Source organism: Excalfactoria chinensis, chromosome 1 (assembly GCF_039878825.1).
Source record: "Excalfactoria chinensis isolate bCotChi1 chromosome 1, bCotChi1.hap2, whole genome shotgun sequence".
NCBI lineage: Eukaryota > Metazoa > Chordata > Aves > Galliformes > Phasianidae > Excalfactoria > Excalfactoria chinensis.
The window spans coordinates 135528356-135542178 of NC_092825.1; the positions used below are offsets into that span (position 1 = coordinate 135528356).

The window sequence follows — 13823 nt, forward strand, 5'->3', positions numbered from 1 at the left end:
ATTTTCTGGACAACCAAGATGGTTCAGCAGACTGACCAGACCAGATGGTGTTCTGAGATCCTAACTAAACCAAACTGTTATATCACATATTATTTTTTACTGGCCAGTATATCCACTGAAAAGCAGTCATACAAAATCACACCGACTTTGCATATGCTCGTTTCTTTTGCTTAGATGTAGCTTTAAAGTTTCGCTCTGCAACTGTCAATTCTCATTCAAGAGATGCTATCCTCAACAGAATAACACTGCCTAAAAGCTTAGTCTGACTACTAGAATATAATTGAGGGGAAAAATGATTAAAATGCTAAGAGAACTACTTGTAAACACATTTATTTCTAAACTGATTTGCTTACTTTTTTCCTCTTCATTTTCTGTTTTATTATTATTTTTTTTCTGTATCAGCTGGTCGTTTACTGTTAGAGACACTAGTTCTGCAAACACTATAATTAGGTACTCAAATTCACTGGAACTGCTAATGCTGTTAAGGCAGGAGACACAAGCACTGACAGAACTGCATCCATAAACCTCAGGCCAGTTCCCTGACAGTCTTATTAGCTTTTTGTTGTAACATTCACATAGATACAATCTAACAGAACCTAATGCAACTTTTGCCCTACATTTCCCTTCTGTTTTCTGCAGTGTTTTGCAAAGGGTTTCGTTTTTCAAATCCTATTCCACATCTTTAATGCTATCACAGCAACTGCATTTGCAGGATTATCTCTTTGATTTTGCTAATTTTACAGGCTCAGAAGGCTACCAACTGGAATCATTTAAAGCGTAATTTATTCAAATTCACTTATATTATTATTATTATTATTATTATTATTCTCACAAGAAGATAAAAATACAGACTGGATTGTGGTGACTTCAGTGACACAGGTAGTTTTCTAAGTATTTCTTTAAGGTATTCCTTTACAACAGGTGATATCGGGCTCTCCCTCCATTCATTCACTCGTAGCTATTTTAGGTCTCAGTGAGCCGACACACTCACTCCCAAGAGCACCGTACACGCTCAGACTGATGCTGGGGGCATAGGAGAGGCACTGGCAGTGACAGCTGCCTCAGATGTGCCAACCCCAGGATGCGCTCCCAGGGCTGCGTTCTGCTTTCTCGCTGCGTGATGGTTCTGCGTGAAGTCATCGGCGGCCTCAGCTCACCCTGCGGCTCCCAAACCACTTCACCCCGCGCCTCATAAACCCGGAGGATTCAGAACCTAGGGTGGATTTTACTTATTTAGTTAGTTATTTATTTGGCCTGGCTGTGCATATGTTGTGCGGGGTTAGCCCGGTCCCTTCCTCGGACGCTCCTCGGGGCCCGCAGGCCGCCCCACCCGCCGCCGTTGCCGAGAGACCGAGGGCGGCCGCCTGGCTCCGCTCCGCTCCGCTCCCCCCGCTCCGTCGCCGAAACACCGCTAGCACCTCACACACCCGCGGGGGCCGGGGCCGGCCCCTTCTGAGCGCGCCATGAAGGCGGATGCTGGCGGTAGGTTGGAGGCATCGGGCGCGGCTCTCAACGCGGCGCTGGCTCGGTACGGTGTCCCCCGGCTCCTCCCCGCTCCATCCCCGGCCCCCCGCTCAACCAGCGCCGCTGACTGCCGCCGCGCTTCCCAGGCCGCCGGCGGAACGCGCGACGAGAGGCCCGGCCGAGGCTCCGGGCATCGCAGGGGCCGCGTCCTGCCGAGCCCCGCGGTGGGAGGGGGCAGCGCCAGGGCGGAGTGGGAGGGCGGCTGCTTGCCGTCGGCCTGCGGGGCAGGAATGCGTCCGGGGCCTGGGTGTCGGCACTGTGCAGGCCGGGTGCGTGGTTCGCGCCGAGCCCGGCATGGGGCCCGCTCAACTGGGTCAGCCGCCGGGTGCGGGGTGAATGGAGAGAGGCTGAGCTGCAGTGCGCCTTCCTGCAGTCAGTGGTCGGTGTCTGGGGTCTACATTGGTCCAGTGGAGAAAGGCATATTTGGGATTTGGTGTTCGCATCCTTATGTTTTTGCACTCCTGATGTCAAAAGCACATTTCTAGGAAGAGCTGGGATTTCTGATGGCCTTTAGTTTCTCATCAGCCTTTAAGTTAGCTGTGCTTTCTTCAGTTGTAGTGTTACATTCTGAGTCTCTCAACAAGAAAATATTCACAGGGACACAATGCTATCTAAATGCTCTTTAGGTCTTCGTTTTTTTGACGTGACATCTCAACTTCCCATTTCATTTTCCCTCTATTTATTTCCTTCTACAGCCACTATGTCCCTCCAACCCCCTAAGCAACCAAAAAAGAAGTAATACATACTAACTTTGAACTATTTTTTTTTCTGTGTAAATCACAAAATTAAGAAACATCCGTGGATGGATTAAAAAAACATCTTTGAGCTGGTCTACTAGGCTTCTAGAAGGCTGCTGCAAGTCCATGAATGTACTTCTAGGAACATTTAGGAACGGCTGAGGGAATTATTTAATTGCTTCATTTAGGTGCACTGCTTTTAAAATGAAATTTTAAAGCCATGGCAATCAACAGCATTGAAGTATAGACTCGTGGTCATATTGTCTGTCATATCTTTTTATTTTATTATGAAGCTTGGTCCACCAAAGTTCATTCACATTTGAGATACACCTGAGAATACCAGTTTCCAACATCCAAACTGTTTTAACTTCTTCCTTTTGGACACTGACGTCACCATAAGCACCATGTGGAGCTGTGTGGCATTCATTCCAACCTATGTCTTGAACCATGTAGGCTTTCAGGCCTTAAAACCTTACTCCAAAGAAAGAAGTACCATGCTTTGATACAGGAGGTGTTGGGCTATAGAACCAAACTCAGGAAGAAATGGGAAGTCAGTGATTTTCCAGGATGAGAATACCTTCTTGGATGTGTATCATGATGAGATAGATCTGTTGGTGGCTTCTGGAATGTGGGGTTCTCCTCAATGTTATTGAGGAATTCAGACAGTTGAAAACAAGATTTTTTTATGCGTTTATGAGTTAAACAGAGTCAATGTATTCATGAAATCAACCTATTTTTACTGTTTTACCAATACAATATTTCCATGGTTTGATAATGACATGGTTTTCCTGTAGGTACTGAGCTTGAAGTCTTTTCAGAAGAGGAAAATCAGCTTAATATGCACATTATGGGTTGAATGACATTTTAATTCCTTTTTGGTCCTTTTCTTTTTTTTTTCTTTACCACTGTAGTTGTCTTGTCTTGGGACACGCTATCTCTGGGCTATGGTTTCAAACTGTTTTATTTCTACTGGTTTATCTATTTTCCCTAACTTTATTTTCTCAGATCTATCTGTGATATACTCATCTTTCATCCCTTTTTACCCTCTGTGAGGATACTTAAGCAGTTGAAAAAGATGCCCAAAGAAACTGAGCAGTCTCTATCCTTGGTGGTTTTCAGGACTGTGCAAATATGGGCTGATATCACATTTGACCACACTTGAGCAGAAGATTAGACTAGAGACACTGTAAATCCTTTCAACCTGATTTGGCCTGTGATGCTGTGGTTTCTTCTTTCCGTTTTATATATATATACATATATATATATATTTTCCCCAAAATAAAACCTTCACAACTTTGCCCTTTTATTCCTGGGGCACAACATTCAGTCATTGTGTTTATGAAGATGGCAATAGGTTTCTAAAGTTCGTGGCTGCAACATGCAAGAGCTCTATTGCAGCAATGAGATCGAGTATCACAGGTCAGTTTGTTTGTCATAAAGAAAAGATAAGAAGAGGGAAGAGTCTTGATCTTATTTTAAGAATTCCACATTTAAAATACATGGGAGTTGGCTGTTTTTCTGGCAATTCCTAAAACAAAGGGAAGAATTTGGAAAGGGAAATTCATTCTGATTTTTTAAATAATTACTTTAGTAAGAACTGTAACAGTGCTGAAGGAATATAATCACTAATAATTATATTTTAATGTATTTCAATTTAAGTAGTGAAAAGATGTGTACACGAAGTTGTAGGCTCCATAGAGCGTAATTAGTGGTACAACAAAATCCCAGCAACATTAAAATAATCACTTAGGCCGGCGTGCTGCCAGCCTTCTGCCTACAGAGAAACTCCTTTCCACCCCTTCATCATACTGGGAAGGGTGCCCTCAGGCCTTCTTTTAAAATCCTGCAAAATGTATCTCCTGCAGCATTCATAGGAGATTATGCCATGTGGGCTGCTTTATAAAGAATGGGTTGCTCCCTGAATCCTCTCGAACTTGCTCCCTGTCCCCTTGCTTTCATACATATAATGTGATTTCCATCTAGAGAAGGACAGACCACAAAAGCAAATCGCAGAACATAGCTCTTTAATTTTCATTTTTTATTCTAGTATGACTCTTGACAGCTCATTTTTGCATTTCTTCATCAACTTTGTCCTTTAAAGGGTTTTTGTATAGACTAGACTGCAGCAGACTAATCTTGGGACAGCAAGTGATAGGTGGGCGGTCTGCACTTGAAGTGAACATTTGAAGCAATATAGTTGTTAAATCACACTGTGGATCCATAGAGGGAATATACTGCCATCAGTATAATCTCCACATGTAACTTCTGCGCCACCAGTGATCATCATTACAACCACAGCATCTGAAATATCATCTTCAGTTTTGTTTTTGTTGGTTTCTTAATTGAAAAATGTGAAAACACAACACTTTTATATAAAATTACGATGGTCATTGATTAGGTGGATACGTGTAGGTTCTCCAGAATTGTGTCGGAAGGTTTCCTGGGAAAGGAACTTGTCGCATGACGTGGTGTAACAGTGCTGGTAGGCTTACATGTTGGTCATGTGAGGTCTGCATTAATATGCAATTTGATATTTGATTCTGCCTGCTGAGTGGTCCGAATCATTTTGTCTATGGCTGGAAGGAAGAGCTTAAATCTAAGAACTAAATATGGCATGAGCATTGTCCTTAGCCAGAAACTACACAGGAAAGTGTCAGGAGGAAAGAACTAAAGCCTGGATGCCTGGTTTTTTTCAAGCTGAGCTCTCCAGGTGCAACACTGGCAGCCGCAAGCCAATGTTAAACTTTCCTTGATTGTTGAACCCCAGAGAGATAGTTTTGGTCTGGAGTTCTATTAGTGGGTTCAACTGTCACTTCTTTCTTACCTGTATCTAAATGATGTGAAATGAAATGAAAGGGGTTTTTCGGATATTTCCTTCACTTTTTTTTTTTTTTCTTTCTTTTTTTTTTTTTTTTTTTCTTTTCAATATTTAACAGTCTGCTGCATGTAAAATAATGAGGAGGTTTATTGGTACAATTGATCACATAGAATAATAATACCACCGTAAGATAAAAAATCATGGGTGTAAGCTTTACTTTGAAATTAGTTACAAGTTAATAACATTCAGAGTGTCATGTGTCATATGATTGTATCCTTAGGAATTCTGTCTTTACCCTTCTAAAGTAAAGTGTATCTGTGCTGTCATGTACATAATTGTCTCACTTTAGATGCTCTGGTACTTGAGAACAGACCTTGAAATATCTTGTACATTCAACTGTGCCCAATAGGAGGGATGGAGGGAAAAGCTAGTGCAAGAACAGGGAAAATTTGTTAGGAGGGAAGGAAGATGTCTATGGACTTTTTCTTTAACCACGTAATCATAGAATCACAAGGTTGGAAAGGACCTAGAAGATCATCTAGTACAACCATTCTCCCTTTACCATCCCTACAGAAAAAACACTAAACCATACCTCCTAGCTCCCTATCCAGATGCCTCTTGAGCACTGCCAGGGATGGCGACTCCACCTCCTCCCTGGGCAGCCATTCCAGTACCTGACCACTCTCTGAGAGAAAAAAGTTCCTTCTTATGTCCAGTTTAAACCTCATCTGATACAACTTGTGGCCATTTCCTCAGGTCCTGTTTGTTGCCTGGGAGAGCTAAGAACAATTTCTTCCTTCTTCCAGTGTGTTTTTTGTCTCTTTGTTTGTTTTTAATATAATATGGAACAAATGTTTTATCATCATGCTATATGTTTGGATGTTGATGTCCTCTTCCTGTCATCTATTTTATATTTGGTATATTTCAGCTTCTACAGATAGTAAGAAGTTGAAAGATAATTATTCTATTATAAGTTTAAGTGAACTCTTTGTGTGTTCTGAATCTGGGAAGAGGTGAATTGGAGTCCACACCTTCAAACAAGAGAAAATTTGCATTGAAGAGTATACTTGGGCAAATGGTCAGCCATGGGAGGACCTTCAGGCTGTGCACTGAGGTGACCAAGTCAACAAACTGTGAGACAGAAATATGCTGGAGAGCAGACATTGCTGATTCCAAGAGTTTGTCTTATTTTTGAACTCTCTCCATAAATCTTAGATAGGAATATCTGCTTTATTTTTCTGTTTATTTTATGAGAAGTCATTTTTCAACTGCTTTCTTTCTATCAGAGAACATTTATAAGCACATTTCCCTGAGTCTGTAGTAGGAACTTCTCAAGCAGAATATGCTATATACAGCAAACTTTCTTTTTTGGTAAACAAGACACAGAGTTCTCAGGTTATGATGTTGGGTAGGATCAGCTACTTTTGTTAATTTGTCTTTTGATTTTTGTAGGAAGTGAAAGCTTCCATCAGCAGAAGTGTCTTATGGTTAGTGTGGATATCACAAACTAGGATTAAACCCTCTTCAGACCTTTTCTTTACCTACACGCAGTCAGTTTTAAATTTACTGTGTTTATTTTATATATATACATACATATAAAACACTCTATTGTGTTAGTGTAGTTTCATTTCAGCAGAAGCTGTAAATTTAGTGTAATGTTGATAAATCTACTGTACGATTAAATTTAGTTCTCAGGTGGAGTAAAAGGTTGTTCGTGAGAAGGAGAACAGGCTGACCACATGGATCAGAGGGGGCACAGTGAGTGAATAATATTCTGTTTTGTTCTCTTCCTTTAATTTGTTTTTCTTTCTAAAAATAGAGGAGAGTTTCAAAAGCAAATAGGCTTCATTCCTGCCTGAGAAGGTTGGCATCTGTGCTACCGATTTTCATTGCTGTTGTAAAGGAAATGGTCCAAAGAAGTCTGAAGTGAATGTAACCCCAGAATTCCATGGTATTTTCTTGTCCCAAAACCTGTCTTTTCCATGCACCCTGTATTTCTTAAAAAGTCTGGAGCTAGAAATACATCCCAGAGAATTTATTAGGCCTTTCATGTTAATAACAGGTTGTGATCAAAGAAGGACCTAATGATGTATGTCAGAATCAATGTGGGGAACCGCAGGGGTGGATTTATAGTCAGGGTTTGGGAGAACTGCAGCCTCCCCATTAGCACAGCTTGGTGTGGTGCTCACTGCATGGTGCATGCTGGAAGGAGTTCCTGAACAGCTCCCTTCCTCTCATTCATCTTTATTTTAGTTCCCACTTACAGGAAAAGATGCAAAATGGATTGCAGTCCAAGAGTTAAAACAAAATGTTCCTATATTCCATAAACGTTTCCTCTCTTCTGCTAGATTTATATGCATGGCAGTTTATTTATTCAAGGCCACTTCTTATAAAGAATTCTGATCCCTTTAGTTATAACATTTAAGTATGTGATACTGAACTGAAAGGTGTCACTTGGTATAAGGGTAGATGGGGATTTCTTTAGAAGGATTTGGATGTCTTCTTACCCATCAGATTTCTATATGAGCAATTCTAAGAAAAACATAAAAACAACAGATCCTCTCTAATGGACAGTTGATAATTAATTCCTTTATTTCCCAAATGGACACTTCAAGAATTGTCCTCTTTAAAACAATTGCTCATTTTTCAAATCCTGACTTCTTTCATGATTCTCTTATTGACTGTACTTATGTTATTGATCCTTTATTTAATGGTGAGTGTTTTCTTAAGAGTACACTAGGAATTGCAGAAATGGTTAAGCATAAAAATAATATTTTATTGATTGACTGATTAACTTTTAAGTTTGCAAAGAAACGTGCAGGAAACATTTTAGAAAGTACTATTTTTTCCTTCTTAGGTCTTGAGAACTGCAGCCCCAAAGAAACTGCAGTAAACTTATTACTGTGCTAAGGGTAGATATTTTAAAATTTCATGACCTCAAAATAAAATACACCATTTCTGAGGCTTCAAGCATTTCTAGCTATACTTGATCTAAACAGAGAAAATATGTTGTTACGTTAGGCATGAAAACAAATAGGAAAAAGAAGGAAAATTTAGTAAAAAGTAGCAATGTTATTTATGGGAAGGAAGTGGAAGCATGAAGCTCAAGCACAAGTCTTCAGAGAACAGGCAACTTGTATGTATATGTTTGTACTGCAGCTTTCATTTGCTAGAGGAGGACTATAAATCTATCATGTTCATTTTGCAATATTTGCATATACTTAATGTCAGCTTGTAAGTTTCACTTGTATGAGGTGACTGTGATTAACCATCCAACGTGAATAAAGATGTCAGAAGTTGTCCTTTATTTTGTACCTTTACGTAGTTTCTGTTTCATTAAGAGGGGGAGGGGGGGAGGGATGGGGAGGAAAGGTCAAAAAACAAACCACAAAACAAACAAAAACCCAACATCCCAGAACTGGATAATTTCAGCTCCTTCAGCTGAAGACCCTACATTGTTATGGTCTATGTAGACTGAGATCGATGGTCTAGACTTTTAGCTAGTGGTCCAGGTTTTTAACTGTTAAACAGCAAATATGAGAAAGGTGCAGATGGGCTGATCATGCTTATCATATAGTTGTCATGACCAGGAGTTTTAGTTTACTAGCAGCTATGAAGGAGAGTAATCCAAAAACCTCAGAAAAGCTTTCAAGTAGGACTTCACATATGGAGAGACATAATTGGAAAAAGCACAAAGCACTCTTCTGAGAATGGAGCAAACCTGAAAAAAAAAATAAAAATAGAGTGGGATAGATTCAGAGGAAGCTGGAAGAATGTGATTTGGTGATGCTTGTCATAATAGTGAAGAGATAGCTGGGAGTGTACGGGTGCCAAGTGGGTGAGAAGCAGCAGTCTGTGTGGTGACAAGCCAAGTTGAGGCCAACCACACAAGCACTTCGGTAGTCTTGAACTCACTACCTCTTCCAACTCACCAAGGGCAGTTTCTTTGGCATTCCTGATGCAGTCATGACCATACCTTGTGATATTTGATGGACAACTTGTAGCTTTCATGTATTTTGCACTAGTGCTGACAATCTTTTTGGAAGTCTAGTGTCACCTACAAGCCAGGTTTGGCCTGGGGTAAAGGTCTATAATAAGACTCAAGATCTTGCTTTCTTCTTCCCCTTCACCTTTCTGGAAAACCATTCCTTTCATTTCATGAAAGACAGTTTCTGTGTAAGCCCTGTGATCCCTTCTGGGTAGGCTGTGATTTCTTGGGAGAATGCATCATCAGCTCTTTGTGTCTATTCAGATTTGGGGATGCATGTTGTCTGGGGGAAAGCTGATACTAAGATCTAGATTTCCTTTCTGCACTTGTGGCTTGTAGTGGTTTCTTCTTGCATTGCTGAGGCCTCTAGAAGGCTCAGCCTCTGTGCCACCCCAGCAGGAATGTCCAAACTCTGCCTAATCTTGTGGAAACAGCACGTTTTGCTCTCTGCTCCCATGTATCAAAATAAGCCCCAGAGACAGCCAACTCTCCCACTGTTAGCTTTCTAGCACTACTGACATTAAAGAGAAGTATTAGAAAAATGCATGCTAATAGTAAAAGTACATAGCAAAAAGACTCTTTTGATTTCAGTAAAGAACAATAACATCTGTTTGCTACTTAAGATCTCCTGTTTGCCTTTGGCTTATTGGGCTTTATCTTAGCCTAGTATAATAAATGGAAGTGTCACCATAAAATTAAATGGCTTCAGGTTAAATCCATCCAATGATTACTTTGGATTTAAGTTCACAGTAATAGCTGCCTTCGCATATTGGTCTGAATTTTCTGACAGTGCTACTGGGTTTCTTGTAATTGTGTGAGCTGCATACTTTCAAGTAAATTGGCATAAACTGAGAGTCATGTCACTGATTTATATAGGCAAAACTTTTTATTAAAATGAAGATCCTGTTAATAAATACAAAAATTTTTTGGCATGAAACCAAAATCTCACAACATCCTTGTTTTGAAACTTAGAAAATGTGGGATAGATGAGTGGATGGTGAGGTGGGTTGAAAACTGGCTGACTGACCGAGCTCAGAGCAGAGAGTTGTCATCAGCAGTGCAGAGTCCAGTTGGAGGCCTGTAACTAGTAGTGTTCCCCAGGGGCTGGTTCTGGGTTTGGTCTTGTTCAGCATCTTCATCAGTTACCTGACTGAAGGGATAGAATCCACCCCCAGCAAGTTTGCTGATGATACATAGCTGGGAGGATTGGCCAGCACACCTAAAGGTTATGTTTCCATTCAACAAGACCTGGACAGACTGGAAAGCTGGGCAGAGAGGAATCTGAAGAGGTTTAATAAAAGCAAGTATAGAGCCTTTGACCCAGGGAGGAATAAACCCATGCATCAGTACAGGTTAGGGGATGATCTGCTGGAGATGATCTCTGGGGAGGACCTAGAGGTCCTGGTGGACAACAGGTTGGCCATGAGCCAGCAGCATGCTCTTGTGGCCTAAAAGGCCAGTGGCATCCTGGGATGCAATAAAAAGAGTGTGTTCAGCAGGTGATTCTCCCCCTCTACCTTGCCCTGATGAAGACACATTTAGACTACTGTATCCAATTCTGAGCTCCTCTGTAAAAAAACAACAGGAAATCCCTACAGGGAGTCCAGTGGAGGGTCACAAAGCCTGGAGCATCTCCCATGAGGAAAGGCTAGGTAATCTAGGTCTGTTCAGCCTGGAGAAAACTGATAGGGGATCTGATAAATATTTACAAATATTTAAAGGGAGGTGGGATGCAAGCGGATGAGGCCAGGCTCTTTTTGGTGGTGTGTAGCACAAGGAGTAATGGCCTGAAACTTGAACATAGGAAGTTCTGTACTAACATGTGGAAGAACTTCTTTACAGTAAGGGTGTAGGAGCACTGGAGAAGGTTGCTCAGAGAGGTTGTGGAGTCTCCTTACATGGAGATATTCAAGACCAATACCTACCTGTGTGACCCATTGTAGGGTACCTGCTCTAGCAGGGAAGCTGGAATCAATGATCCCTTGAGATCTCTTACAACTTCTGTGATTCTGCAATTCTGTTTACAATTTACAATTACAAAATTGCAAAACCATGACAGAAAGTGCTTTAGCTTAGTTATAAAACTGCTCAAAAAGGCATCATAAAATAGTTTTGGTGAATTAATGTCTTTTTTCTTTTTTTCTCCCCAAGGACATTTCATGATCATAGATAACAAAAGTTAACTTCAGGATGCTGAAAAGGAAACAGAGTTCAAGGGTGGAAGCCCAGCCAGTTACAGATTTTGGTCCCGATGAATCTTTGTCAGACAATGCAGATATTCTGTGGATTAACAAGCCAGTAAGTATCTTTTTCCAGGGTTATTAATTGTAAGTTAAATGCAACTTATATTGTTGAAATATGACTTCTAAGAAAAGTTCTGAAACAGTAGTCAGAAACAGTCATTGAGCTATAGCTGCTAATCTGTAAGTTCTATTTTTTATTATTTTTATTGTTATTTTTTGCAGAAACTCAGAAATTAAGTCAAAAGGCTGGTTTTTCATGCAGAGGTGATGGGGATGAACAAATAACAATCAAATCCATCAACCTGGGTCTGTTCAGCCATGAGAAAAAAAAAAAGGCTGGCAGGGGATCTTAGTAATTTTTATAGATATCTTAAGTGTGGGAGGCAAAGTGATATGGCCAACCTCTTTTCAGTGATGTGTGGGGACGGGACAAGGGGAAATGGCCATAAACTGGAACATAGGAAGTTCCACACAAATATGCAAAAGAGCTTCTTCATGGTAAGGGTGACAGAGCACTGAAACAGGCTACCCAGGGAGGTTGTGGATTCTCCTCTGGAGATATTCAAGATCCTCCTGGACACCTACCTGTGCAGCCTGATGTAGGGAACCTGCTTTGAAGGGAGGTTGGACTTGATGGTCCCTTCCAATCCCTACAATTCTGTGATTCTTTGATATACTGATTGCTGTTTTACACAGCTACCTTTTCAATGTCTCTGTTTCCTACATATTTGTTAAAAGTAGAAGTGAAGTCTGCAAAATGAGCTTTTGAAGAGAATGTCAAAAAGAGCATTTCATTGTTGATATGGTAACCATCAGTTGATAGCTTTGGCTTTCAAATCTCCTTTTTTTATGTCTCTCATGAATATAGAAGTGTGTTTAGACTGTTTATTTTCAAGTACAGCTCATATTTTTCTAGTACAATTTGACCTACAATGTGCCCTACACAATAGGTAAGTGTGGAATTGTCTGGTGACTTGAAACAGGAGATTGTTTCATTACGAGAAGAGCTATTAGCAGAATGCGCAGGATTAAGAGAATGCCTTAGCCACATTAATATGGTTGTTATGATCACTTACTTCAACAGGCAGAGTGCATCTGGGATTCCTATGTTATTTGAATGATTCATGGTTTCATAGGAAGGCATTTCTGTGCATCTCCTAAAGAAAAATTATGTGAAAGCAGAAAGTAAAATATCCTAAAATAAATACCTGTTGTTGGCATGACTTTCTTTTAATGAAACTATCACATCCACTGCATTATGGATCTCATATCCATATTGCTTTGCTCCCAGCTCTTAACATGTAAATCATTTACAACAATACAAATAACTATTCATGGTAACTAGTTTAAAAAAGAATGTTCACATCGAATTTTTTAATTAGCTCAAAATGTTATTGCAGGAATATATGCAGGGTTATTTACATGTGTTTCTTAGTGCATGGTATTCAGCTTTTTTCTTGTCATATTGCTAAACTAGGTGCCTATTGCTCAGTATGTACAATATTAAAATTTTACTAAGCCTGACAAGAAGTTTATATATGAGCAAAACTTTGCTGTTTATGTCATTTCTTTTCAATTAATGCAAGGTTTAAGGCAATGTTTGTATAAAAGGGACACAAAGCAATGCATCAGATGCCTTCCACTTTTGGGTTATTCATTTGGGCAAACAAAAAAAGTATTCGATTCAGGTCAAATTTGATTACATTTAGATGAGCACTAAATGAAATAAATGTTCTGTTCATCTCTTGCTATCAGAAGGTGTGAGCTGGTGTGAATGACTGTATCATTTTTTTCTGCAAATTTGTTTTAATTCACTTTTATATCTCAGGGTTCTTTTTTGTGTATTTTGGTAATTTTTTGCTTGCTGAGTGTCTTTTTTTTTTCTTCTGAAAGATTTGACCCTACCAACTCTGATTCATTACCCTTGTCCGGCTTCAAGATGTTTCAGCGGTGTTTTGATTTAAAAGCAAAAAAATAAAATCCAGTGCTAAACCCTTACACTGATACATTCTGCTTTCTCATTAGACCTCCCAGTGTGGTTGGCACTGAATATAGCCTTATTAATAATGACTGTTGTGAGATGGAGACTTAAGTAGCCTTAGAAATGCACTGTTCTCTTACAGGAACAAAACTTGTTTTGAACAAAAATGTATCCTGATATAGAAAAAGCTGTTTTCTGTGACAGTCTTTTTCTATATTTATCCTGATGATTTTAATCCCTTGCCTCTCTCTGTTCATTTTTTCGAATAATGAATTGAAATAAAATCAATTCATCTTAAAAAACAAACAAACAAACAAAAACAACTAAAAAATCAATTCACCTAAATAGGAAATCAAAATTTTCCATGGATATTTTCATTTGATGTATTTAATTTATAACATTTAATAATATCACATATTGTCAACATATAAAGTGTGTCAAGTTGCATTTTAAAATAAATAGGATTACAAAAGTGGAAAGGATAGAATCTTTACTCTCAGCTTCCTGGCTCTTAATACTTGGTTTGTGAATT

General features: G+C 39.7%; 1 protein-coding gene across 3 annotated transcripts in view; it reads left to right on the top strand.

Moving 5' to 3' along the window:
* Window positions 1-1335: 1335 nt before the first annotated feature.
* Window positions 1336-13823, top strand: part of NALCN (sodium leak channel, non-selective) — a 204643-nt gene continuing 192155 nt past the window's right edge. For 2 of the 3 annotated variants that reach the window (XM_072346553.1, XM_072346568.1), the window contains exons 1-2: window positions 1336-1482; window positions 11219-11365. In XM_072346553.1, the coding sequence (XP_072202654.1) occupies window positions 11258-11365 (108 nt within the window). In that variant the 5' untranslated portion in view covers window positions 1336-1482; window positions 11219-11257. Of the gene's footprint in view, window positions 1529-11218; window positions 11366-13823 lie in introns of all 3 variants that reach the window. The other variant, XM_072346562.1, reaches the window with a different exon arrangement.